Here is a 26,326-nt window from a genome sequence, read left to right as displayed (position 1 = left end):
ACAAGAAGCATTTAGAAGCAGTTAGAAGCATTACTCTTATAGGAACAATTTTATAGATGGTGGTTATCATATGAGGTTAGCACATAAGTCTATTTTACTCAAAGCCAAATCTCTAGTTTGCAGTGAATGAATGCAACCAAAACATCTGCATTTTCGTCCAGAAATCTCTAGCTTTTCTTCTTTGTACCAGTATTTTCCAATGCTTACATTGTTCGTCAATCTTGAGGCGCATTAACTATTTGTTTTTTACTTTAGTAAATAGAAGAAAAGATAGGAAGATGGTGAGATGATGAGCAGTAGGTGAGAGTGGAAGGCACACATGGAGAAAAGGCGCACACACGTGCGCCAGCAGGGATTTGCTGGTGTAGAGCTGTCTTTATTCTGGAAGCTACAAGACAATGGGAAAGGGAGAAAGAGAGTACGTCAGAGGGGAAGGAAGAAGGTAGCAAAGGTGTTCAGGGAAGAGGCGTTTCCTTCAGTGAAACACCAGGTGACATCCCCCATCTACTAAGGGAGGGTTTTAGAGTGTGTGTGTGTGTGTGTGTGTGTGTGTGTGTGACAGAGAGAGCGTGTGAAACTAGGAACGTACAAGGAAATGATGTGGGCACAGGATCAGGGCTTTTGTTTTTTTTAATTTTTAAAGATTTAATTTATTTATTTGACAGAGACATCACAAGCAGGCAGAGAGTGAGAGGGAAGCAGGTCCCCTGCCAAGCCGAGAGCCCGATGTGGGGCTTGATCCCAGGACCCTGAGATCATGGCCTGAGCCAAAGGCAGAGGCTTAGCCTACTGAGCCACCCAGGCACCTCAGGATCAGGGCTTTAAAAGTGTGGGCAACATTAATCAATGGATAAATGTATAAACAAAATGTGACACAAACATACAATGTACTCTTAGCCTTAAACAGGAAGGAGGTTGTGACATATGTTACAACATATATTAACATTGAGGACATTTTGCTAAGGGATGTAAGCCAGGCACAAAAGGACAAAATACTCTACGATTCCACTTTAGGAGGTCAAATTCATAGAGACAAGAGGTACAATGAGGGTTTCCAGGGCCTAGAGGAAGAGAAGCAGGGGGAGCTGCTTAATGGGTATAAAGTTTCAGTTGTTCAAGATGAAAAGAGTTCTGGAGATGGATGATGTGATGATTGTGTAACTGTGAATGTACTTCGTGCCATTGAACTGTGTACTTCTAAGGAGTGAAGATGTTAAATTTCACGTGTATTCTATCACAGTTTCAAAAAAAAGATGTAGTGGACATAATTAAAGAATGATGTAATTCTCTGTTTCTCCTGAATGACAGAAGGTAGGATATAAGGTGGCACAAGAGGAAAATGTCTTGTAAGCTAGTGCTTTTTAAACTGCATGTGTCAGCTCATTCGTGGATCATTAAAGTCCGTTTTTGAGAAATCAAAATAAAGTTGAATTAAGTTGTGTTTTAGAAAAGTGCATTACCCTATCGAGACTGAACACGCTGCACGAAATTTTAGGGGAGCGCCGGTTGTAACGTAGGTTGTGTAACCAGGTTGCAATATAAAACATACTTCTTCATTTGGCTTGCAATCAAAATCAGGGAATGATGCTGTTTGTGGGGTGCCTTAGGATGGTTTATCAGGAGTCTCCCATAGTGGGAGTCTGCATGGGCACCTACAAGTGAATACAGAAGAGAGGTGGAAGGGTCTTGGCAAGCTGATGGCAGTGGAGGGAGTGAAGGAAGACAGCCATGGGGGAGATGATAGAGGCAGGGTAGGTGAGATTTGGCCATTGATTATGAGGAGAAGGGAAAAATCAAAACTGTTTTTGTTTCCATCTGGGTGTGTGATGGAAGAGTGAGAGATGAGATTTAAGGACACTGTGGAAGATAGTGTGGAGATGAGAGACAGAAATGACACCCCACAGAAAATGGCTTGAAAGAAGCTGGAAATGGAGAACAAACTCAGAAGAGCCATGGGGCTAGAAATGTTGATGGAGAAAGATAGGTATGGAGGAAAGCTTTGAGGCCTGAAAGAAGTGTGTAGTCGGAGTTGGAGAGAAGGTGTTAAGAGGAAGAAAACGAGGATGCTAACTCCAGAACTCCTGGCTTGGGAATATCGAGATTTCATGAGGAGCAAGAAGAGGAAAAAGATGAGGAAGTGAGAGAAGCAGCATCATGGTAATAACAAGACAGGAGAGGACGAGGAAGATGGCGGCTGAGAGGAAGACAGATGATGGAATTGTGAGGTGGAGACAATCAGTAATGAGGGCGGGCTCAGCAGACCACCATCAGCAGACAGACCTCCAGGAGAAGAGGGGACAAAGCTCTGTGGTCTGGTGGAGGGGTCCTCAGGCATTGAGTGTGGCAGGGACAAAAGAGAGAGTGGCTGAGATTTGATTTGGCGCTTGTAGTTGGCTTCCTCTTCCCACCTTTGCCCAACCCCCACTTCAGTGACGTTTGCCAGACATCGTATATATTCCATCAAACAGATTCAGGCTCTGTCCCTCTCTCAGAGCCCTCAGGTTAGTGGGTGGTAATGAGCTCTGTCTAGTTACCTAACAACCAGTTCCACGAAGAGAGAAGGTAATAAGTGAGAGAAGTTTTCAGTCAGAAGTGTCTTCCAGTGCCCTTGAGATCACACGTGGGCAGCTGTCTGCCCTGCCTGTAGACAGACTGCTTTGCTTTCAGTGTTTCTGTTATTCCTTTGTAAGTTGTGCTTATCAGTACACAACCCCCATGGCCCAACCTGGGATTATTCTTTGCTTTTTCCTTTTGCAAAAGTAATTTTTAGATGGCCGTTTTCTTTAACAAAAAAAAAAAAAAAAAAAAAAAAAAGGAAAGGAAAAAGAAAGAAAAGAAAATCTTGACAAATTAGGAGGTTCAAAAATGTTCAGTATGCTTTTGGGAAATTTTGGATCATTTCTATAAAGTATGGTGGAGGGTAGGGTGTTTCTGGAAGTTCTGAACTAAGTATGAAATCAATACTCCCTGAACTGAAATACGTGTATCTCCTTCAAATCACAAAGAAATGTATTTAGCATCACCTACCATTAGTAATAAATGATGCCCAATGTAAACTTGACACCTACAACTCTGGTTCTGGTGGGCAGGACTCTTTCCCACGAAGGTTTCAACTAAATCGGTATATATGAAAGGGGAAAAGAAAGGGTGTTAAACCCAGTTAGAAGGTCCTCACCTGTGAAGAAGGGGTTTCACTGGATAAATCGTACAGTCATTTCTATAGCAACAGAACATTTTTAGAAATTGAGCTGAGAGGGGTGCCTGGGTGGCTCAGGGGGTTAAAGCCTCTGCCTTCGGCTCAGGTCCTGATCTCAGGGTCCTGGGATCGAGCCCCACATCGGGCTCTCTGCTCGGCGGGGAGCCTGCTTCTTCCTCTCTCTCTGTCTGCCTCTCTGCCTACTTGTGATCTCTGTCAAATAAATAAATAAAATCTTTAAAAAAAAAAAAAAAAAGAAATTGAGCTGAGAAACACGTTGAATTTTGAATCCCTCTTAGATTTTGGTAAAAGTCTGGGTTTCTCTGGTCCCCATTATTATCAACAGGAACAGTAAAGAAACAGAAACACACTCTCTGAGTTAGTCAAACTTGTCTTTTTTAACACATGGAACAAAAATTGGCGCACATATTTTTGTATCTGTCTGGCAAAAATCCAAGAGCTTTGTCTACTTCTGCTCAGGCTGGTGGATAAAATTTACACCATCAACAAGTAGCAGGGAATGAAAATAATCCATTTCTGTGGATAAAGTAATGGATTTTGCCTGGGTGTCTTTGGAGATATTCCTTTTTTTGTTGTTCTTTTACAGAATAGTGCCTGCTTTGCTCTTCCTACTTTTCCCAAGAACGTAAATTGATGTAAATACAAAGTGGTTATGGACCCCATCGTCTCATCCTATGTTGTATTTTGCTTTGCCCTATTTTAGAATACATTCAAAATCTTGCCCAAGTTTATAGTTTCTGAAACCCCAGTGTCTTATATGAAGGCCATTTAGCTATTTCTTGCCTTCTCTGTTGGTTGTGGTGCCAGACCAAGAGACGGCCCCTGGAGATATTCTCTGTAAACCTTTACTGCTAAAGAAATACTCAGCCGTGTTTATCATTAACCAGGGAGCACTGTTCCTTTAAGAGGTCAAAATTCAGGAAGCTGAAGTTATTCTGATACTGGATACCAGACAAGAGATACAGCCTCCCTCTGGCCGGACCCTTCAAACAAAGAAATCTGTTTCATTTGTAAAGTGGAGGGAGCCCCGTTTACCTCTGTGTTTGTTTGACTGCCTTTGGCAGGTCCTTACATACATCTGATGAATAGATGACTCCATGAACAAGAAAACTGAGGTCAAGCATTTTGGAAGCATCCCATGTCAGATCAGAAGGGACTCGTCTAGTCTTAGAACAGGTGCAGTGAAAGGCCTTTCTACCTTTCTAGACTTGAAAACTTATCTACAGTGAGTATCAATTACTTTTGGAATCAGATACAACTAAAGAAAGAAAAAACAGAACACTCATCAATCAATCAATCAATCAATCAATCAATAAAAGAGATCTAATTGCTTTTTTAAGGATAGCACTAATTTACTTCCTGACACATTTCTTCAATGTTTTTCTCATTTGCAGCAAGTGATGTTTTAACAGTGCACAATACACCTACTTGCATACTCAGTGAATTACTGATAAAAATATTAAGCCAACGAACATTTATTGAGCACTTATTACATAGCAGGGTGCTTGCTAGGCACTGTGGGGGGTTGATGGATAAATAATACATGAGTCAGGCCTTCAGGCAGCTCACTGATGATGCAGGTGGGACCAAAGCCATAATTAACAATGAATGGTAGCTTTCAGTGGCAAACTGTTCTTCACAAGCAAGGAACATGCTTTGTCCATATTAAAAAGTATCTGACGGCACGAGGCACATCTCTGATGTGTTTTTTAATTAAACTTTTTGCTTTGAGATCAGTGTAGGTTCACATGTAAGAAATAATAGAGAGCGGGGTACCTAGGTGGCTCAGTGGGTTGGGCCTCTGCCTTCGGCTCAGGTCATGGTCTTAAGGTCCTGGGATCAAGCCCTGCATCCGGCTCTCTGCTCAGCAGGGAACCTGCTTCCCTCCCTCTCTCTGCCTACCTCTCTGCCTACTTGTGATCTCTGTCTGTCAAATAAATAAATAAAATCTTATAAAAAAAAGAAATAATATAGAGCAATCTCATGTACCCTTTACACAGTTTTCCCCAATGGTAACAGCTTGTAAAATTAAAGTACAGTATCACAACTAGGATATTGACATTAATACAGTCAAGATATAGAGCATTTCCATCACATGGATCCCTCATGCTGCCCTTTTGTAGCTACACCCAGTTTCCTCCCAGACTCCTCTCTTTTAGCCCTAGCCCCTTGGCAACCACTAATCTGTTCTCTATTTCTGTAAATTTGTCAGTTCAAGAATGTTATATATAGAGAGTCATACAAGACAGAACCTTCTGGATTTTTCTTTTCACCCAGCATAATTCTCCAGAAACTCATTCAGGTTGTTGTATGTATCAATAGTTTGTTTCTATTTGTTTCCGAGTGGTGCCCCAGGGTACAGATGTACCAGAGTTTGCTCACCAGTCTCTTGTCAGAGGGTATCAAGGCTGTTTCTGGTTTTAGAGTATTATGGAGAAAGCTGCTATGAACATTTATGTACATTGTGTGAACATAAATTTCCATTCCTCTAGAATAAATGCCCAGGAGTGCGATTGCTAAATGAAATGGTAGTTACATATTTAGTTTTTTAAAGGAAACTGCCAAAATATTTTCCAGAATGGCTGTACCATTTTACATCCCTTTCAGCAACGATGAGTGATTCAATTCCTCCACACATCTCATTGGGGTTTCACTGTCTGTCCTTTAATGACTAATTATTTTGAATACCTTTCCATGTATTTAGTTACCATGACATCTGTATCCACCTCCATGAAATGTCTCTTCATACGTTTTGTCCATCTTCAAATTGAATTGTGAGTTTTTTTTGAAGTTGAGTTTTGAGCATTCTTTATGTATTCTAGACACTAGTTCCTTATCAGATATGTTGTTTACAAATTTTTAGGCCTTTTCATCCTCTTACAATAGGATCTGTAGCAAAAATTTTTTATTTTGATGAAATCCAGTTTATTTATTCTTCCCTTTGTGGACCATGATTTTGATGTCAAATCTAGGAAATCATTGCCTTGCCCTAAATCCTGAAGATCATCTTCTTTCTAGTGGTTTTTTTTTTCCCCCTAAGTCCTAAGGTTTTATGTTTTACATTTAAGTCCATAATTCACTTTTTAATTGGTATTTGTATGAGGTGAGAAACTTAGGTCATGGCTCAGAGTTTTTTTGTTTTTTGTTTTTGTTTTTGTTTTGTTTTGTTTTGTTTGCCCATGGACGTCTGATTGCTCAAGCTCCATTTGCTGAAAGGTTACTAGTTTCCTAGAAATTATCACAAACATGGTGGTTTAAAACAACAGAAATATATTTTCTCATGTTCCTGGAATTCAGAAGCCTGAAATTATGTTGACAAGGCTGTGCTTCCTCTAATGGATCTAGCAGAACATCTTTCCTTGCCTCTTCCAGCTTCTAGTGGCTGCTGAAAATGCTTGTGTTCCTTATCTGGAAATCTTAACCTTAATTATATCTACAAAGGCTCTTATTCTAAATAGGTTCACACTCTGAGGGTGCAAGACATCTTTTTGATGCCACAATTCAACCCAGTACAGTCGTCTTCCCTTCTGCTGAATTGCATTTTCATGTTTGCTAAAGATCTGCTGGACATAGCTGTGTGGGTCTATATCTGGGTATGCTATTCTAATCCATTAATTTACATGTCTATCCTTCCACCAGTAATACATAGCCATTATGATTGTAAGTTTTGAATTCAGATATACTGATTCTTCACAGTCTACTTCCTTTTCAAACTGTTTTTAGTTATCCCATATATTGCATTTCCATATATATTTTAGAACAATATTGCAATATCTACAAAAAAATTTCACTGGGATTTTGATAGGAATTGTGTTAATTTGGGGAGAATGGAAATCTTTACTCTGTTGAGTTTTCCAATCCATGAACATGGTATGTTTCTCTATTTATTTATATCTTCCTTGAGTTCTTTCATCAAGATTGTTTCAGTATATAAGCTGGGCACATATTACATTAGATTTATACCCACGTATTTCGTTTTGAAAGAGTAATTTAAAATGGTATTGCATTTAAAATTTTGGTGTCCACAGTTCATTGCTAGGATTAGAAATACAATTTATTTCATGTTACTTGCATTCTTACAACCTTGCTGAACTCATTTATTCTAAGAGAATTTTTTTAATTTTGTAGATTTAAAAAAAAAATTTCTATATAGACTGTCATGGCCTCATCAAATAGAGATAGTTTATTTTTTCCTTTCCCATCTTGTTATTTTCTTTTACTTGTTATTTCTTTTACTTGCCTTATTGTACTGGCTAACACTTCCACTAAGGTGTTGAGTAAGAATGGTGGGAGCCTTATCTTATTCTTGATCTTGAAGAGAATGCATTCAGTCTTTTTACCACTGAGCACAATGGTAGATTTACATTAAGTATAATGTAGTTTTTTATATAGGTGCTTTATATCAAGTTGAGGAATATTAAGGATGGACCATAAATAAAGGGCACCCATTAGAAGAAGGAGCCTAGGAAGATTTGGCTAGGTTTCATGGTGGGTTCTTAGCTCAGTAGAGATCCAAGATGTTGTCTCTGAAGGAGACACTTGTCGACAAACAGGGCTAGTCAAGGGGACCAAAAATAACAGTGCTGACTCCTGATACAACATGGTGAACCCTGAATGCACTATGTCCGGAGAAAGGATGCCAGACACAAAAGGACACATTGTATAATTCCATTTATCTGAATTATCTAGATGAGGCAAACACGTCAGGACAGAAAAAAGATGAGTGGTTGCCATGGGCTGAGGGCAGGGGGGAAATGAGGAGTGACTGCCTCATAGGTACAGGTTTTCCATTTGGGGTGATAGTTGTGCAAAATTACGAATATACTTCATGCTATTGAACTGTACAGTTTAAAAATGATACATTTTACGAGTATCTTATCATAATTTAAATAAATTCTGAAAAGGAAAAAGAAATTAAAAACTTCAAACAAACAACAAACTCAGAAGTATTTTTCATCCCTGTGCCCAACAGACATTACTAATTGATCATGGCACTCTTTCTAAGCCGCAATTCTCTCAGCACAGTGCTTTATGTAGGCACTTCCAAACAATAGGAGAAGGCATAGATGAAAAAAATCTGTTTTCCATCTCAGGCAAGGAGCCCATTCTGGCTGCACAGGATGTTCAATCTAGAGCAGCACGATGGATCCCAGATCCCTCCAAAGCAGGCCTGGGGCTGCTCACTTCTCACCTCTTTCAATCAGAATCAGTTCAGAGCTGAGCTGTTGATGGTTCAGAGCTGAGTTGTTGATGCCAACCTCGGTTACAATAGCTCAAGGGCCAAGAGGCAGAGAAAAAAACCAATTGACTTTTCGTATTAGGATCCAACACATAGCAACTCTATATTGTTAATTCCTAACAATTTCAAAGCAGCCTGCTTGCAAGTTGAATTTCAAGGGAGAGATGGGAGTGATTTATGGTGACAGCTATTAAGATTTTAGAGAACATAATACATGTGTTCTTGCTCCTACCATAAAATTAATTGTTGCTAATTAGTCCGGGCTGCCAGCTCACTTGTGTGTGAGTCTGTCACACTCCCTTCTCCTGGTCCTGTTAATTAGTCTTCCGAGTCTCATCCAATCCCTGTGTCCTGTAGCTTACCCCTCCCTGTATATTTCTTATTTAAACAATGCTTTTTGTTTTGACTGGTTTAGAATAAAGGTTTGACCTTGGCGGAAGAGAAATCCTTATGGGTAGTCTGATGATGTCAGGTGAGACAAACAATTTTTTGAACACCATCAGGCGTGATTCAAGTGCCTTTGACCCTCAATGAACATCTGTCTCTCGAAAGTTCTTTTTTACCGAGGACTGAATTTCTGTGAAATAATACAATTAAACTTAGGGTACTTGGATCAGGCCATCCCTTTCTGGGCAGCTGGACTCTGGGGCGGAGATCGTTGTGCTGGAGTGCTAGCCCGTACTTGTGGGCAGCAATGGAGACCCCCGGGGACGGGCAGCTCCTGGCTACAGTGACAGCTGTTCGGTCGGGCACATTGGAAAACTCAGCTCCCAGAGAGATGTTTCGAGGTGGCATGGGTACCTTCATGGCGACTGAGCCTGTCCGCAGCCTTGCTGCCCTCAGAGCGGCTCTGGCATATTTGCCCAGGGAGTGCTGGTTGTGTAATTGCTATTGACATTTCCACGGGGAAAGAAGGTCAATTCTGTTGGATTTTTCTGTGAGAGCAGGGTGTCTGCTTTGTCCAACCATCGTGCATCTCCAGGCAGCGTGACTCTAAGGGTGACAGCCTCATGAAGTTATTATCACATGTAGCGGCAATAAAAAGAAAAGGTTTTTCCTAAATACAGTTCTGCACCCAATGAAGCTTGTTCACTCCTCTGCTCAATGAGCCAACAAAACAGGCGCAGGAGAGAGAAGAATCCCGTTTACACTGATTGCATCCTGCTTGCCTCTGCCCACCTCCTGTGAGGCGGCTTATTTCACACATCCCCATGACAGAGTAATGTGACTTCATTGACTGGCAAGCAGCTGTTGGTACAGCATGGGTGTGCGTGTGTGTGTAATGCCCACACACTGAAATGAAGAGGGAACGGAAAGCATGACACAGCCATCGAAACTTAAAGGGGAAGGACGCCGTTATTATAATTCACTGATGACAGCAGAGGCTGTGGCTATGTTCAAATCTGATCATGTCTACAAGCATACCTGCCAGGCCAGAAAAAGGCAAGCGATTTCAGCCCTGAACCTGTTTTGCTTCTGAGTGTGGCTTCGGATCCTAGGTGCGGAAAGGCTAGATCAAAACCGTGAGACTGTTTGGACCAGATGATCGAGTTATTGGGATCCAGGTTCTCCAATCACCAGTGCTAGACTTGTCCGTGACCGGCCCCTTCTCTGTCTCCTTCTTGCCTTTTGCACAGGCGGCTCGCCTCTTTTGCTTCTGTTCCTTATCCTCTCCTACATCTCCTCGGAGGTGATGTGGGTCCAGTGAAGGGTGACACTGGACCACACCTTCTGACACTTCGATGCAGGAATTCACATGACATGAATCCATAGTTCACCGCATTGGGAAGGTCTGGAGATGAGCCTGAAGGTGTTTGCACATGTGTATAACTGTTTTACTTCTGAGAAGTCTTATGGGTAGTCTGATGATGTCAGGTGAGACAAACAATTTTTTGAACACCATCAGGCGTGATTCAAGTGCCTTTGACCCTCAATGAACATCTGTCTCTCAAAAGTTCTTTTTTACCAAGGACTGAATTTCTGTGAAATAATAATAATTTCTATCCCTTTGATAGAAGACCAAGGGATGAAATAGGAATCTTTTTGACAAATTCATGTGATATTTCTTAAAGATTTTATTTACTTATCTGTTTGAGGGAGAGAGAGAGAGCAAAACAGAGAGCAGGGGAAGGCGCAGAGGGAGAGGGACAAGCAGACTCCACGCTGAGCATGGAGCCTGACACAGGGTTCCATCCCAGGACCCTGAGATCATGACCCCGGCCGAAATCAAGAGTCAGCTGCTTAACCGACTGAGCCACTCAGGCCCCCTAAATTCAAGTGATTATTAATGAACTCTTCACTTTGGCAACTCTGAATCCCTTGGCAGCATGGCTAAGGGGAAATGTGATTGAGAAAAGCTGGTCATGTTTCTGAGAGTCATGTGGAGTATGGTAGCTGAGTGAATAATTCTTTGCTCAGATTGTTGGCTGTTGGGATTTATAGCTTTCTTTTTATTTTCATTTATTTTCATTGCCACACTGTAACCCAGGCCTAACTTCTTGATTAGGCCTTTATTAATTCAAACATCTAGCTGCTCTCTCTGCATCAGGGTGCACTTCAAACACACTGTGCATATTCCTACCAGAAAATATGTTGCTTATATAAAGCCACACCCTCCTTCAGGAACCTAGGATAGCTCCCACCTACTTATTGGATCAAATCTACTTATTGGATCAAATCTCTCAGCTAGTCCACAGGTGCTCCATGATCTGCTCTTATTTAACCAATGGAAACTTCTATTGCAACCCTAATCCTGCCCCCCATCACTGCACCCTGAATTAACCAGAGCAGGTGTATTCCTACTACCCGGCCTTCGTGCCTTGGCTTCTCCTTGTTTCTTAAGAGTTTTGCCCAACTTTGCCTCTAACTATTCAAAGAGATCCATTCTTCACATTTCAACCCAGCCCTTTTTCTTTTTCTTTTCTTTCTTCTTCCTTTTATTTTTTTTTTAAATCTGTGAAGTTTTCCTATAATTCCCACCCACATTAACTTTTCCTTCTTGACTTCCTATCCCTCCAGTAGGCAAATGCTTAGCCCTATTTTTGCATTGGCCTCTTGCATTGATCTTAGTGTCTCATCTGTAAGTTTTACGTCTGGAATGAAGTTTCTTACTTTTGCTCTCCAGAATGCCCGCTCTGCCACTCGGGCGTAAAGAACATTGAATTTGGAATAAAAAAGGCCATACTGGGTGTTTGGCTCTAGGACGGACCCGCTGTGCAGCCTTGGACGAACTCCCTGGCCTCTCTGAGCCTCTGTGTCCTCAGCTGTGGAATTGAACTCAGGAAATTTTCACAGCCTGTTTCACTGAGCTGTTTTAACGTTCGAATAAAACAACATGAAAGAGTACTTTATGAGCCTGAAAGTACTTGGAGAACAGGAGGCCCCAATATTATTGTAGTTGTGTGTCATAGTTAACATTACCTTGAACCACGAAAACGTATGTGTGTCACCTCGTAATCTTGAGCGTGACATTGCTACACAGCAGTGCTCTCCCCACGAAACATTTATAGCACATTTTCTTTGTTAGAGTACTTGCTACTTACCATACAATTTCGTTCTCCTTAGGGGGTATGGGGCAGGCATTTTTATTCCCATTTTACAGCCAAAGGAAAGAAATTGAAGTTGGACAGAGAATTTAAATAAATCGTTCTTATCACATAGTTAGATATTAGCAGGGATTGGACTGGGCCTTCCTTTCTTCCCATTACTCCCTGCCTGCGATTTGTGGCCATTTTCACTCATCATGCCCCCTGTAACCATCCTGGACCCTGCATAAGGAATACCTTCCTCCTCGTTTCCAACTTCTCTTTTTCCATGGGCGTTTTCCTCCTTGGCCTTCATGGGTTCTTGGATGGTTAGTGTGGTTTCATCTAGGCTTGTGATCCCCGTGCCCCTGCGTAAGATGACAAAATCTAAGAATATTTTGCAGTACCTTACCAACATCACTGGTTCAGTCAACCATTGCTAGGTGGGGGATCCCACCTAGTGCCAGAGTCCCATGGTAGGCCCCACTGTACACTATTTCTCCTGAGAAATAAGGTTCTTCCTACAGTCTTGTCTGCCCAGGGCCCAGTGAGACTACCAAGCAGGGCTGGATATTTTTTAGTGATAGCCCCAGGGACAAACTGTCCTCAGCTCATTCCTTCCTCAACTTCAGCATACCATAGAATTTAACTTTGGCGTATTCTTGAATGGATTTGTTTAATATAATCTACTCCAAATATATGATATCATTTCAGTACTTTGGACCACGCCAACCCTGAATGTAAGTGGTTTGTATTAACAGAAGTTATAATCACATTCAGTATAAGTCATTCCCTTTGTAATAACAGCATTGAAACTCTCACAGGAGATAGCAGTTTCTATGAAAGACTGCCTTATAAAATCCATGGAACCATAATGGGAGCTAGATTTGTCTGACCCTCTCTAGTTTCCCAACAGGACCCCAAGACCCAATGGGTAGGAACTGTTCTCTCCTCTTTCAAGCAGTGTTATTGGGTAAATGTTATTTAGTTGTGTACTTCTTACAACCTTTGTCCAAACACAGAGCTTATATCATTAACTGCAAAATTTGGAAGCATTCCAGCTGACAGAAGCCCATAGAACAAGTCTTTATCATAAGACAGAGAGGAAAGGGACCCGAGCACCATGACTCTCACATTATAAATCTGCTCACAGCTCATAAACTGCCTTCATCACCAAGATTCTTGACATGAATTCACACCCAAGGTTTTGCAGCTCACCAAAGATGGAGAGTGTAAATAGGCAGAAGACAAAAGAGATAAGTCCACTAGCTATGGAAGAAGGGTAATTTGACTTCCAGGGACAGACTATAGCAATATTCCATGGACTTCATATTACCTTAATCTTCCCTGCTTTCCTCCGTTCTTACTCTCTTGAGCTATTTATTATATTTGGATGATAAATGTCTATAATGAGAGGGATCAGAGTATAATGAAAATGGCATTGTATTTAAGGACAAGCAAATGGGTTTTGGGTCTTGGTTCAGCTCTGGGAAATAAGCACTTTTATTGTGCCTTACTGTCCTCATTTATAAAATAGATAGGTTATTTAAGGCCTTATTTGAGCTCTTGGAGAACATCCCATCTGCTCTGAAGACTCCAAGAAGCACTTCCTTAGAAAGGTAGTGAAGATATTCCATCTGGACTGTTGAGCTGAGCATAACCATACCGAGAAGGGAAGGAGAGGTGGAAATCCTTAATGGGTAAGATTTCTCAATAGATTTCTGGAAGAGAGATAGTGTGTGGTCGTCATATGCATGCGTGAAACACAGTGGAAGAATCTTCATCTCAGAATATGCTGTAGGGGTTCTGAGGTGGAGGCAGGATTGCCCTGTTGTTCTCCAGGCTTGGAGCCAACAAATGCAGCAGGTAGAGTAGTGAGTATCTGTGGGAAAGGGCTTACACATACTGGGAGGGCAACTGAATGAGTGGTATGCCCCATCCCCTCCAATCTGGCAGAGAAACAGATAGCCTCCCATTATTTATCCTCAGATCAAAAAAAAAAAAAAAATTGAAAGCACATCTATGCAGAAATTGCCAGATTGCCTTAGAGGATGAGGGCTAATAGTATAGATATTGAAGCCCCAGAGTGACATTCTCTTTGTCTAGCATGTTTATGCTCCTGCTTAATGGTCCACTTTTTGCCTATGTGTCCTAAAGCAAGGCCTGTTTATCTATGTGTTCTACCAGTGACCCAATTCCTAAGCAATAGCACTATCTAAAAACAGAATTACTGACATAAGAGCTCAAGAAAACCTTACTAGCTACCCATCCTTACATATAAATAAAATTCAAGATCCATCATACACATGAGGATGATAAGCACTGAAAGAAAGGATCCAAAGAGAAACACTGACCTTGGAGGAAGCAGAAGTATTTTTGGAATCAGAAGAGAATTAGAAAAAAACAAGTGTTCTCTGACTTGAGATTTTTATATAAATAAATCAAAATCAGGTAGCTATGAAAAATAAATCTTAGAAAACATGAAGGAACTCATAAAAATTAGATACATGATGGCTGAACTGAAGGTTTCCATTACAGGTCTGAGAGAAATTCAAGAAAATTTTCCAGAACAAGAGCAAAAAGGCAGAGAGACAAGGCTGGAGAAGAAAAGACAAGGGACATAGAGAAGCAATTCATAAGAGAGAATTCATACAGTTCAACTGCATGAGAGGTGACAAATGGCTACTAAGATTTCCAAATAGCAATGAGAACACAGAAAAATGGTAGAGAGAAATTTAACAAAGAAAAAAACAGAAGTCAATTTCCCACCGTTGAAGAAGCCCCAGGCCTCAGATTGAAAGGTCTTCCAGGTCCCAACAGAATTAGACGCTAGGACAATCTTGATGGTAGGGGAGAGAAGGCATTTGATTTTGATACTTAGATACATCCTGCTTTGAATGGCCCAGAAGTTCTCTCTGTGACATTAGACACATCAAAAAGGAAATGAAGTCCTGCCACCTACTTAGCCTTGTGGCATAAAGTGTTTAACTGGTTGTATTGAAATAAACTGTTTATTGTTTTTCAATTTTTAGTCACATAAGACACAAATTGTAGCATATCATAAGTTGAACCACATATAATAACAGTCATGACAGAGTTGCAGTAAAGGTCAAGCTCAAAGAATATGTGAAGTTACTGGGGTAGAGGTAAGGGGGCTAATAGGCTCATGGTATACAGAATAGTCTAGCATAATGGCTTTAAAAAGGTTAGAGTATGATAGACTATCAGTAGAAGAACTGAAAATAATTCAGCTCCCAGTTATTGGGAAAAGGTGAGAGATAGTGTGAGTGAAATCCTTCCCTTGAGTAGTGGACAATTGCTAAGTGTCTGAAATTGGGAAAACAGGAAGAAAGTGTAAATATTGATTATAGTCATGGAAGAAATCTGTAGAATTCAAACTGGATTGAATCAGACACCCCACCCAAGAGAATGGGGTTGAGGATAGGGAAGCCTGTAGAGGGGTACAATTTGTTTCCATCATGAGTTCTTCAGAACTATTTGATTTGTTACCCTGTCCATGTATTGCTTTCCTTAATATATTCTTGAAAATTAAAAGATATGGCTTCTTTTCTAACATTCAGAAGTTCTGTTTGCAAACCTAATAGCCAAGCGATAAATTAGGTTAAGCCATACGAAATAGCTGGTATTTGTCACAGTTGGGCCTTCACAAATGGAAACTTCATTTAGTTCAACCTAAATGGCTTTTCAGATTTGGGACTTTAATATGGACACGTCTTAACAGGTAGGTCCAGTGGACGAACCAGTCCTTGACAACCTGGCATTTGGGAAATATCATAATCAATTATGGCCAACATGGCCCTTCTTTCCAACCAACATTTCAAGCGATGATCAACTTACAATGGAAAACTCACAAGGCACATCCTCCAACACCACATCATTTACTCAAAGAATTTGACTCTTTTTATTCTAGATACGCTTAACCCTGTATTTCTTACATCTGTCATAGCCGTTTTGATATTCTGCCTTTGACAACTGTTATTTGTATATCTGCCCATCTTTTGAGGGAAAGAGCCATATTCTCCTGCGGAAGAGTGCATGGTTCTGAAACCAGTCTGAGCTTGCCTTGCCCACTTTCCAGCTGTGTGGCTTTGGACAAGTTACTTAACATCTCCAGCACTCAGTTACTACATTCCCTAAAAGGAGACAATGATGTCTCTCCCCAAGTCCTTCAGAACGTCTCAAGAAGATAATGTGTGTACAGCATTTAACACAATGCTTAGCACACAGCAGAGGTGTAATTAGCATCCACTGACAACCTCTTCTCCTTCTTCATCCTTAGGCCTTCCACAGCACCCAATATAGCTCTCTTCACATAGATGCTTAAATGGTAAAATGAGGAGGTGGGAGGGGGATTGAAAGATGCGACAAGTATCACAAAATCCTTTGAAGAAAATAAACACTAGTATTCCTTCCAAAATATGAGTTCTAAAATAAGCATATTAAAGAGGAAATATCATCAGACTCTGCTATGCATATTAAATGGACAGAAAGCCCTCTAGAAATGGAAAACTTTTGGGATGCACCCAAAAATCCTGTCACCTCTCCTCCTTCAGATATTGGCCATATATTGTTGGTTATGAGCTCTCCTGGAGTTGGGGAAGAGGCTAGGGCCATGGAAAGCAGCCCGAGAAGCTGGCATGGAATTCCGGACCTCATAAAATGCCCACTGGCCTCCCACTGTACCTTAAGCTAAGCCCTTGCTCCCTCTTGAGTATAGAGATTCCCTCATAAAGATTCCAGTCTGGGAGCACCTGGGTGACTCAGTGGGTTAAGCCTCTGCCTTCTGCTCAGGTCATGATCTCAGGGTCCTGGGATGGAGCCCCACATTGGGTTCTCTGCTCAGCAGGGAGCCTGCTTCCCCACCCTGCCTTCCTCTCTGCCTACTTATGATCTCTGTTAAATAAATAAATAAAATCTTAAAAAAAAGGAAAAGACTCCAGTCTGCATTTCTGAGGTTGGCTCAATGGTTCCACAAGCCTTTCCTGAGCGACCCACTTGCCTAGCACTTTGCTTGTCCTTCCCATCACCATCGATCCCATTGTGATCTAGAATGTGTGTGCTAAATTGTGCACACCAAGAAGACAGTCACTATGTTTATGTTAGACACAGGTCAGGGAAGCCCTGAATGCCCACCAGTCTGAGTTCAGAATTACCCTCACCCATAGCTAAAGATGTGTTGCATGATGGGAGCATTCACATCTGTGTACGTTGGAAAAACCCAACGATCCTTAAGAAGTCAATTAGGAAACTGTAATGGCTATCAGTTGAAGTTACTGAAGGGGGGAAAGTTTGCATGGGGAGGTCCCAGATGGTAAGACAGGCACCAGTGTCGAACCCTCAAATGGAGGCTTGTGCATACAGCTTAGGAGGGGGCGCGGGTCATGAAAGGGATGTTTTCCATCCCTGGGAGCAGAAGGAACATTAGAGGTCAGGGACACAGGGTCAGAGGGGCAGACAGATAAGACTTTCTTGCCCACCTGCCAGGATTTCGTGCAATCACTTGGCATAATTATTCTTGAAAATATAAACATTGCCGGGGCTGACTGACAAGTATTGTTCCAGCAGGGAGGGCTGTCAGGGCAAATCAATCCAACTCCACCACCTGCCAGTGTGTAAAACAGATATAATTTTGGCTGTTAGGGGCTGTCAAAGCGAAGGATGTGCCGTATGTGTATTTTGAAGTGTGGTGTTCCCTTCCGTCTCACAGCTTGAAAGATGGCTTCTGGGGCTTTCCCCCCTTCCCGGATGTTTTCTAGAAGAAGGTTTTGGATTTGAAGTTCAAATAACCCCGTCACCTTTATCCCTTGTGACGTAGAGTTTCAATAATCTCCATTCTCGCTCGTCTCCCCCAACAGCTGCCCTGCTCTCATTCAGCACGGGGTCTAAAATTTGGTTTAGGATGGAAGGGTCCTTTGCTGCCGCTGGATGTTGTCTGAGGCAGCCACGTAGCTAGCTGGTGCCCTCCCAGGAATGTAAAATTGTTTGCAAGAGTGTCTTGCCCGTCACCGGACCCCATGGCAGGCTTAGCTTAAAAGCTTATGAAAATTAACTCATAATTTGGATCCGAGCTTCCTGGTCTGTGCTTAATGCGCCCCTTGGGAATCCCTGGAAGTCCTCCTTCCGTGGCCACATGCTGTGGTGAGCAGCAGAGCGAGGCCCTCAGAAGGCGACTCCCTCAAACTCTCTATTCTCCTGTCTCAGAATGTTTCCATACCTTGCGCACTCTGCCCCCAGTGGCTTCCCCCGGAATCTATCCTATCCGTTTCCTCCCTCCCTTCTTCCCATTTACTTCTCACTTAACTCCTGTGCCCCCAGCAGGCTCACTCCTGGCCCTTTCTCCTGCCTTTCACGGGTGTCCATTTTGGTCCCATGGCTCCTTGTTCTCTGTGTTGATCGCCTAATGTGTTCTAGGCCCAGCAGCGGGTGTGGGGATATCACATCCCCAAGGCATTCTTGAGCATGCCCCTAGACCTTGGTTTTTGTGCCATTCTGATGGGATACCATCATACCTTGCACTGTTTTCTCTGATGGTGGCTCTCGTGCTATGTGTTCATTTCTTACGAAGATCACTATTTACTCTGTGGGCATTGTTGAGGACGCTGATCCCCTGTGTAAAATCCATTTGGTATATTCCTTCAAAAACTAAATGCCATGAAGAATCTCACTTACCATAAGGATTTTTTGAGCTTTTACTTCTGGATCATCCACATTTTATTAATTATTGGGTTTCTCTTTGGTTTCTGCTGCCAGGAAGCTTGGATCCAAATTATGAGTTAATTTTCATAACCCCATGGGACCCCTAGAATCTGCACATTTGCATTTCTACTTAGCACCTTGTCTTGGCCTTCTATTCCACTTTTCCTGACTCGAGTTTTTATTTGGGTGTTTTGCTTTTCTTTGCATGGTCCCATCAAGTACCTACAATCCTTTGTGAATGAAGCAAAGGTGTTAGGAAAAGATATGATAGATATAAGCATATTTTTCTGCTCCTTGAGATTGTGAGTTGCATGAGCTCAGGGATTATATTGCTCATCCTTTTCGCTGGGCCCCAGAGAAATGCCCAGGCTATAGTAGGTGCTTAGTCAAAACTTACTGAACTAAACTGGCAAAAGTCGACCCACGTATCTCTAGATAGAAAAAGTCCAGTTCATCTGGCTTTTCTTTCACTTTTTTTTCTATCAGAAGGCCAAGGCAAAGTAGAACATTGTAGTAGAGTAAATTTTAACTCTGCCCCTTATTGGTTGTACAGCATTGGATGAGTTACTTAGCTCACCTGATCCTCTTCTTTTTACTTTAATTTGAAAATGGATGTAAGGATACCCTACCGGATTACTATGAAGATTGATAATTCTTGTAAACCTCAGCACATTTTCTGCCCCATAATAGCAATCCGTGCATGTTAGGCCCTCCCCGTATCCTCATTTCACTGGAAATAGCACTTGGGAAAGGATAAGTGGGTTGCTCTATGACCACCAGTAAGTCAATTAATTGCGGTGTCATCTGTAAAATAAATGTAACTGTTGACCTCATTCGGGGAGATATGAAAATTAATTGATGTTAATGCACATTGGGATTTTTTGTTGAAATGTATTTAAGAAGAGCTCAGGATGAATCCATGTTCTTTTTCATCATTAATATTATTTATGAATATTTGGCCTTATCTTGTCCTGGTGTGTTTTATGTCTGTGGTCTTAATTGCATTTATTTCCAATTTAGCACCACCTTGTATTTTGATAAAAATGTAGATGAAATTCAAAACCATAGTTCCAGTCTTTCATGCAACTTTATTTTTACAAGGTGGGTGATTTTACCTGTTTCAGTAGGCTGCCCGTGAAACAGACATTAAGATATTTAGTAAATGACATTTGTTCATCCTATATAAAAATCAAGTTCAAGCTTTTTCCAAGGCATTTAAGTTTCATTTCTCACTTTTTGTAATTGTCTTATTTTGTTAGCAGTTTTCTGATGAAATTCCTCCTTACGAGAGGCTTGGTCCATTTCAGATGAAACATGTGAGTGTTTCAAGTATTTCTGATAGAGGAGATATTAACTAGATGCAATGCTTATTTTCACTTTAATGCCAGGAGGCCCTGGCTACCTTGGGTGGGTCTCAAATGGGGGCCTGTGTTAGAGAGTCCGGGCTCAGTCACCTCCTAGCTGTGTGGCCCCGGGAAAGATGCATCACTGTTCTGAGCCTCACTTGTGACTACCAAACATGAGGAGGTTGAAGTTCTTTTTGCTATCATAGAACCCAGTCCCTTGAGAGAGAACTGCTGAGGCTGACCCTATATTCGGATCTGTAGGGAAACAGAGAGATCGTATCTACTGTAGAATGTTGTCTTCTAGGACATACTACTTTTTACCTTTCTGCTTCAAAGTTTAGAATAGTCTTCCTTTTAACTGTAGATCACTTAGTACTTGGCATATATTAGAGATTTCAATTAATGACTCAATTTAAGGGTCATAGGCTAAGCGGGATATATCCACTAGGCCAAGGGGCTTTCTATGAAACCCCATTACTGAGGAAATTGGAAGAATACATTTTCAATTTCACCTTTAAGTGGGTAGTTTTATTTATGTATTTATTTCATTAGTTTTAGATTTGGTAGTAATGGATGTAGATGGAGATTAATACTTCATCTATAGCCTGTGTGTCTATAGAGATTATCTGCTTCTGGGGAATATCAATACCAGGAATTTGATTTAAGCCATCTGAACCTGCAGGCACCTCTGTGAGCTACTGGAAGTACTTGGGAGGAAACACATCTGTCAGGGGTTGTAATGTGATACAAACATGAAACTGGAGAGCTACTCAGTTTTCTGGTCCTCAGGAAGCAAATGGCCAAGGGCACCAAATTTCTATTCTGGAAAATTCCATTAAAGGCAAGGATGTCCAGATAGTTTTCAGGCACTCATCTTGATTACCATTGCCGGTCCTCAGTTTCTCTCTGATTCCATAGAGTAGATTGAGTTGTTCAGTAATTTAATCCTGTGCTTTGTTTTGACTGTATTGGGGGACGTAGATCAGTCTGCAGTGCACATGACTTTGGTGTATTTCCATCTTGCCTTGATACCTCCTTGTCTTCTGGCAAGGCAAGTTTTAAAGAGAAACTTTTCTACAAAACTTTTTTTTTTTTTTAAATCAACTGTTGTTTTGAGTTTTCCTCCAAGTCTAGGAAGACACTGATGCTAGAGTTTGTGTTTTCATATTTTTTTTATTAGTTGTTCATGTTGGGTTTGAGATGATTTTACTCATGTCTCAGGAGCTAAGAACAGACAATTGACTGACTCCAGAAAAAGAAGCATGTAAAAATTTTACATGCTTACCTGATAGCTTATTTATCATTGGGATCTTTAGACTCACTTCAGTCAGAATATTTTGAATCAAATGAATCTAAGCGTTCACAGGGCCCATTAACAGTGTGATTCCCAGTGCTCATCCACAGCAAAATCAAGAGCTTGTGAGGAATGTGCATCAGTGCATTCCTTCCTTCCTTAAGACAGTCTTGCTCCCAGAGAAAGTCACCTTAATGCCATCCAGACAACCAACCCAAACCTCCCAACACCTGGCTCTTAGCTGCACCAATAAAAGACTCAGATGAATGCAGCCCAGTGTTTCTGCAACTTAGGCAAGTTACTAAGCATCTTTGTGCCTTGGTCACTGGGAATGATGGCATGAGTAGGGTGGAAAGGGATAGAGTAAATTGGGAGATCAATGGGTAAGAGGAGTAATTAGCAATGAGGGAGCAGAAGTGGAGTAGACTGCTGGATCCTTAAAATAGATCTCTGAGATTGCTGGGGCTCTGGCAGGAGAAAATGGGTAGTGGTCAGAAGTCAGGCACATGGACCCCCACGTACCTGGGGAAAGGTTGGGGGTGACCTCCCTTTGAGGCCATGGAGATCTTCGGGGCATAGCCAAGATTTTGTATGAGTCAAGGAGGTCGAGGGAGACCTAAGGAGAAGTTGGGGATATAGGGAGCTGGCGGGTGAAACGAGGCCAGAGGGCCCTGTGGGAGGGTCTGTAAGAGGGGTGAAGAGATGGGCACTGATGAGTGGTGTTGGAGTAAAAGGTTGAATAAGGAGGGATGCCCTGAGACGTTCTGAGGACTTCCAGTGGTGATGGAGGGAAACAGGAGATGGGGCAGGTGGGGACGAGTCCCAGTGATCTCTTAGAAGAGATTGGGAAGAAACTCTTAGCTCAGTGATGTGAGAGCTTCAGGTTAGTTTTTGTCCCCACACCTGACCTCGGAGAATTAGGCTGCTTTAGTGCCTACATACTGCTTTCAAGGTCAGCATAGGAAAACTGGTCCCATCGATTTTAGTTTTAAAGGTGATAGAATTGTGGCTTTATCCATAGCTTTATAAACTTCAACTTATTCTCTACTTATAAACTTCTAACTTCTTCTCCTGTTTGGAAAAATTTTAATAAAAGAATAAATAAATGGAAAGAAGGAAAGAAAGAAAGTGTAAACCAAAAGCAAAAAAAAAAAAATAAAATAAAGTTAAATACTTGCCTTGATTTGGTGAGAAAGTAAATCAAGTGACAATTTAATTCTCAATGAACGTGTGACAACCATGAAGTTAAATATTAGATTTAAATATGGCAGCTAATTCTCTATAAGAATTACGTTTGTCTCTTTATATGGGCACTCTACCTAATGAACACATTTCTCTTCTCTTAAATTCAGCCGTTGCTACTGGAGCATGAGAAATTAATATACGTTCTTATATTCATTAATACTGTTGCTCATAAAAGACCTTTTGATTTTTTATCACCCTGAGTTCCCAGAGGCTCATGAAAGCCATCATAGCTCCAAACCACATGAATTATCAGGGGAAAAATCCTATTACAGCAAAACCTTAATCACTGCTTGCATTTTTTAAGAAATTGTATCTAAAAAGAAACTGCAGAGCAGATCCATCAACATAGAATGAATAAATAAGTGGTGGTATAGTCCTTTCTCTGTATATTATACAGTAGTAAAAGCAAAGGAATTGCTATTATACACACTGTAGCTCAGTGTAACTCAATCTCAAGGACATTGTTGAGTGAAAAATGCAAGACGTCGAAGAATACACACTGTCTGTTTCCATTTACGTAGCAAAGTCAAACAATATCTCATTAGGGATATAGCATTAGTAACAAACCTATGGAGGAAATGATTAACACAAAATTCAGTCTAGTAATTACCCCCGGAAGAGAGTGAGAAAGTGGATACCATCAAGAAAGAATATGGTAGCATAGTGGCGCTTTCACCATACTGGTGATAGTCTGTTTCTTGGGTGGAATGACAGGTTTATACTATTTAAATTACAGAAATATGCTTAGTATTTCCTTTTGTTTTCAAAGTTCAGTTCACATTCAATGGGGAAAAAGGCTTTTAAGAAAGATCATCAAATTAAACCACAGTAATAAATCTTCTACGGGCTCAGCACCTGAGGCATTACACATGATTATAGAAGATAGACAGGGTTGCTCTTAGTCTCAGGGTGTTTACAGATGTGCAATAATTGTGAGATAAGCAAGGATTCAACTAAGCATAAGTCGTGATGTACTATGAATTCAGAGAAGGAGGTCTTTGATGGTCAGAGCTGTCTTGGAAACCCTCTCAGGAAGTGAGAATTTGAACTGGCCTTTGAAGGGTGAGCTAAACAGGAAGCTGGGAGAGTATGTTTACTTTTTATTATTTACATATTTCTATTTCTCTTGCTATGTGTAACACAGTTTACTATGGAAAAGCAACTTCGTGTGTGTACTCTGGATTCAGACAGACCCGAATTCAAATTTCAACTCCTCCATTCCCACGCTGAGAATCACCGAATTTTCTCCAGACTCAGTTTCCCCACTTACAATATACGAACAGAGATGCTTCCCAGGGATGTGGGAATAAAATGAGAGAATACCGTTAGGGACACGTTCCAAGCTCCAGAAGTCTTCCCAGTCTTTCTTTAATACCGCCATTCAAGGATGAGGCATCCTGGAAAGAATGGCGGCCAATGACCTTGTCGAAGCCTGGGCTGAGGGCTGAGCACTTGACAGTCAGGGGAAAGAGGAACAAGCTCCCATGACAGCTCTGTCCTCCACAGAGTCTCCTTTTGGACTTTCCACTGGCTCTGTCCTTCTGAGCAATGCTTCGCTCTGCTCTCCTCCTTGCAACGGATGGGCTTCCAGAGAACCTTGGCAGCCTCCTGCCTTATTCCTCAGGAAGGCGTATAGATGAGTTGACATGGGCCGGGTCCACTCTAGACACGAGGGAGAAATATTTTCTCTTCCCGCCATGCATCTATTCTTGTCTCTACTTGGCTTTGGAGAGCCAAGACTAAGGCATGATCTTAGAAAGGGCTCAGGAAACCAGCTGCAGCATGGTCTAGACATTTCTGGAATGAGAAAAGAGTCTCAACCCTGGTCAAGTCCAGCTCACCAGGAGGACAAAGCTCTGATAAGCCATGCCCAGATCTTGCCTCTTCCCTCTGTTTCCTCTGAGCCTCCCCTCTATAAGTCTGAGGCATCTTAACAAAGAAATAGAGATTCCTGGCTCTTTCTCTGCCTTTCCCCCACGAGAAACATGACAAACAAGTATATGCAAAGCATCTGGCTTGTGAGAGGTCTGCTGTTAATATCTCATCTTTTCCCATTTCTCCCTTCTCCTAAGTTGGGAAGTTCATTAATGACATTCTGTAGCCAATGGGGAAGTCACTTCTTCAGTTCTAGCGAAAGTAATAATTGAGCTCCGGAGAGCACGCTGTGTAACCTCCTTCCAGCTATTTGGGGTGCACAGTGAAGATGGGTACTGAGCCTCTCTTTCGGTTTACTGGGGCAGAGGGGAAAAGCTCAGGAGGCGGGCCCCTGACTCCTACCTTCCGCCGTCACCTCCGTGTGCATCGATTCCAATTTCCACTCTGTCTTTGTTTTACAGTTGTTCAGCACATCAAGAGACATAACATTGTTCTGAAAAGGGAGCTAGGCGAAGGAGCCTTTGGAAAAGTTTTCCTAGCTGAATGCTATAACCTCTGTCCTGAGCAGGACAAGATCTTGGTGGCAGTGAAGGTAAGAGAACACTCCAGAATGTCTCATTATCTGTGGTTGCACTCACGTGTGGAAGTAACGTTATTTCATGTTACAGTTGGCCAATTCAGGAGCAAATTATGTTTGCTCCAGTGGATGTGTTTGAATTTTCTGGAATTAAGTGGACAGTGGGAAGGGTGTTTGGGGCACATGTAACTGTTGGAGCTTCTTCTCAGGGGCGACCCACCAGTCCATGGGCTGTGGAGCGCTCTGGGCTATTCTTACAAGTCAATGTTAACTAAACACTGAGTGGAGGGCAGTAAGGTTTGACAGAATTCCCCCAGACACATATTGGAGCCTCAGTCTGTGTCCTTGGGATGGCTCAGTGCTTGTGCCAAGCTCAGCTGTAGTTTGTCCTCAGTGGGGGCCCTAGGAGGGAGACTGGAGTCCGCTTTTCCTCTCAGCCCTCTGCTCTGCTGACATCTACTGTTACACCTTACCCTGTCCCTCCCGAATGTCCCCAGAGCCCCAGGATTGCATACAGGGCTGCATGATTCCGTCCTGCGGTAGATGGCATCTCTCGGGATTCCAGCACCCCAGGAGACACGCGGTTTTACTGAAATAATGGAGGCTGAAAGTCCCTAATTCCCACCACTGCCCCCTCCCCCCAAACTCAAAAAGGAGACCTGGTCTTCAGTAAGATAAATGTTACTGGAGGGGATGAATTTTCCACTGAGCTCTCTAAAACATAGGAATTAACAAAAATAGCACAAAAGACTTCAGCAGATCTTTTACATATGCATTGTCAAAACTAAAAAAAAATCCCAACTCACCAAGGTATTGAATAATATATGTAAAAGACTTAAAAGAGGCCTATATTTATAAAATGAATTAAGTGGCAAAGGAATATGGGCTTGGCTAGTATAATAAGATGTAGCTTCTTGGCTTCATGGAAGATGATTGGGTTTTCTTTGTTTCTGCCAAACAGAATGCAGCGTTCATTTACTAGTTACAACCAGGACAAGCTTCATGTTTAAAAGTCAGCTGTCTATTCCATTAGTGCTGTACTTTGCATCAAAGTATTCTACTGTATACATAATAGGTAATTGAGGAGAGAGAAACTTCTGGAACTTACTCATCCTGTGGACTAAATACACTTTCTGTTAAAACCCATCCAAATGAAGAAACAGTGCATTTGCTTCCCGGATATCATCCCAACCTGAGTGGCCCGGAGGCTCTTAGACGCTCACCAAAGGTTTCTAAAAGCTGCACTTTGGAACGAATAAAGGACAGAACTTTCTAGGGAGGGTAAATGTAAT

The 26,326-nt window shown here is 41.7% G+C and overlaps 1 protein-coding gene across 2 annotated transcripts in view; it reads left to right on the top strand.

Moving 5' to 3' along the window:
- Window positions 1-26,326, top strand: part of NTRK2 (neurotrophic receptor tyrosine kinase 2) — a 325,021-nt gene that overhangs the window by 213,970 nt on the left and 84,725 nt on the right. For both annotated transcript variants that reach the window (XM_059142001.1, XM_059142000.1), the window contains one exon: window positions 24,919-25,049. In XM_059142001.1, the coding sequence (XP_058997984.1) occupies window positions 24,919-25,049 (131 nt within the window). The remainder of the gene's footprint in view (window positions 1-24,918; window positions 25,050-26,326) is intronic.

This window comes from Mustela lutreola, chromosome 12 (genome assembly GCF_030435805.1).
Source record: "Mustela lutreola isolate mMusLut2 chromosome 12, mMusLut2.pri, whole genome shotgun sequence".
Taxonomy (NCBI): domain Eukaryota; kingdom Metazoa; phylum Chordata; class Mammalia; order Carnivora; family Mustelidae; genus Mustela; species Mustela lutreola.
The sequence above is the reverse complement of the archived record's forward strand: the minus strand, read 5'-3'. Positions and strand labels throughout refer to the sequence as shown.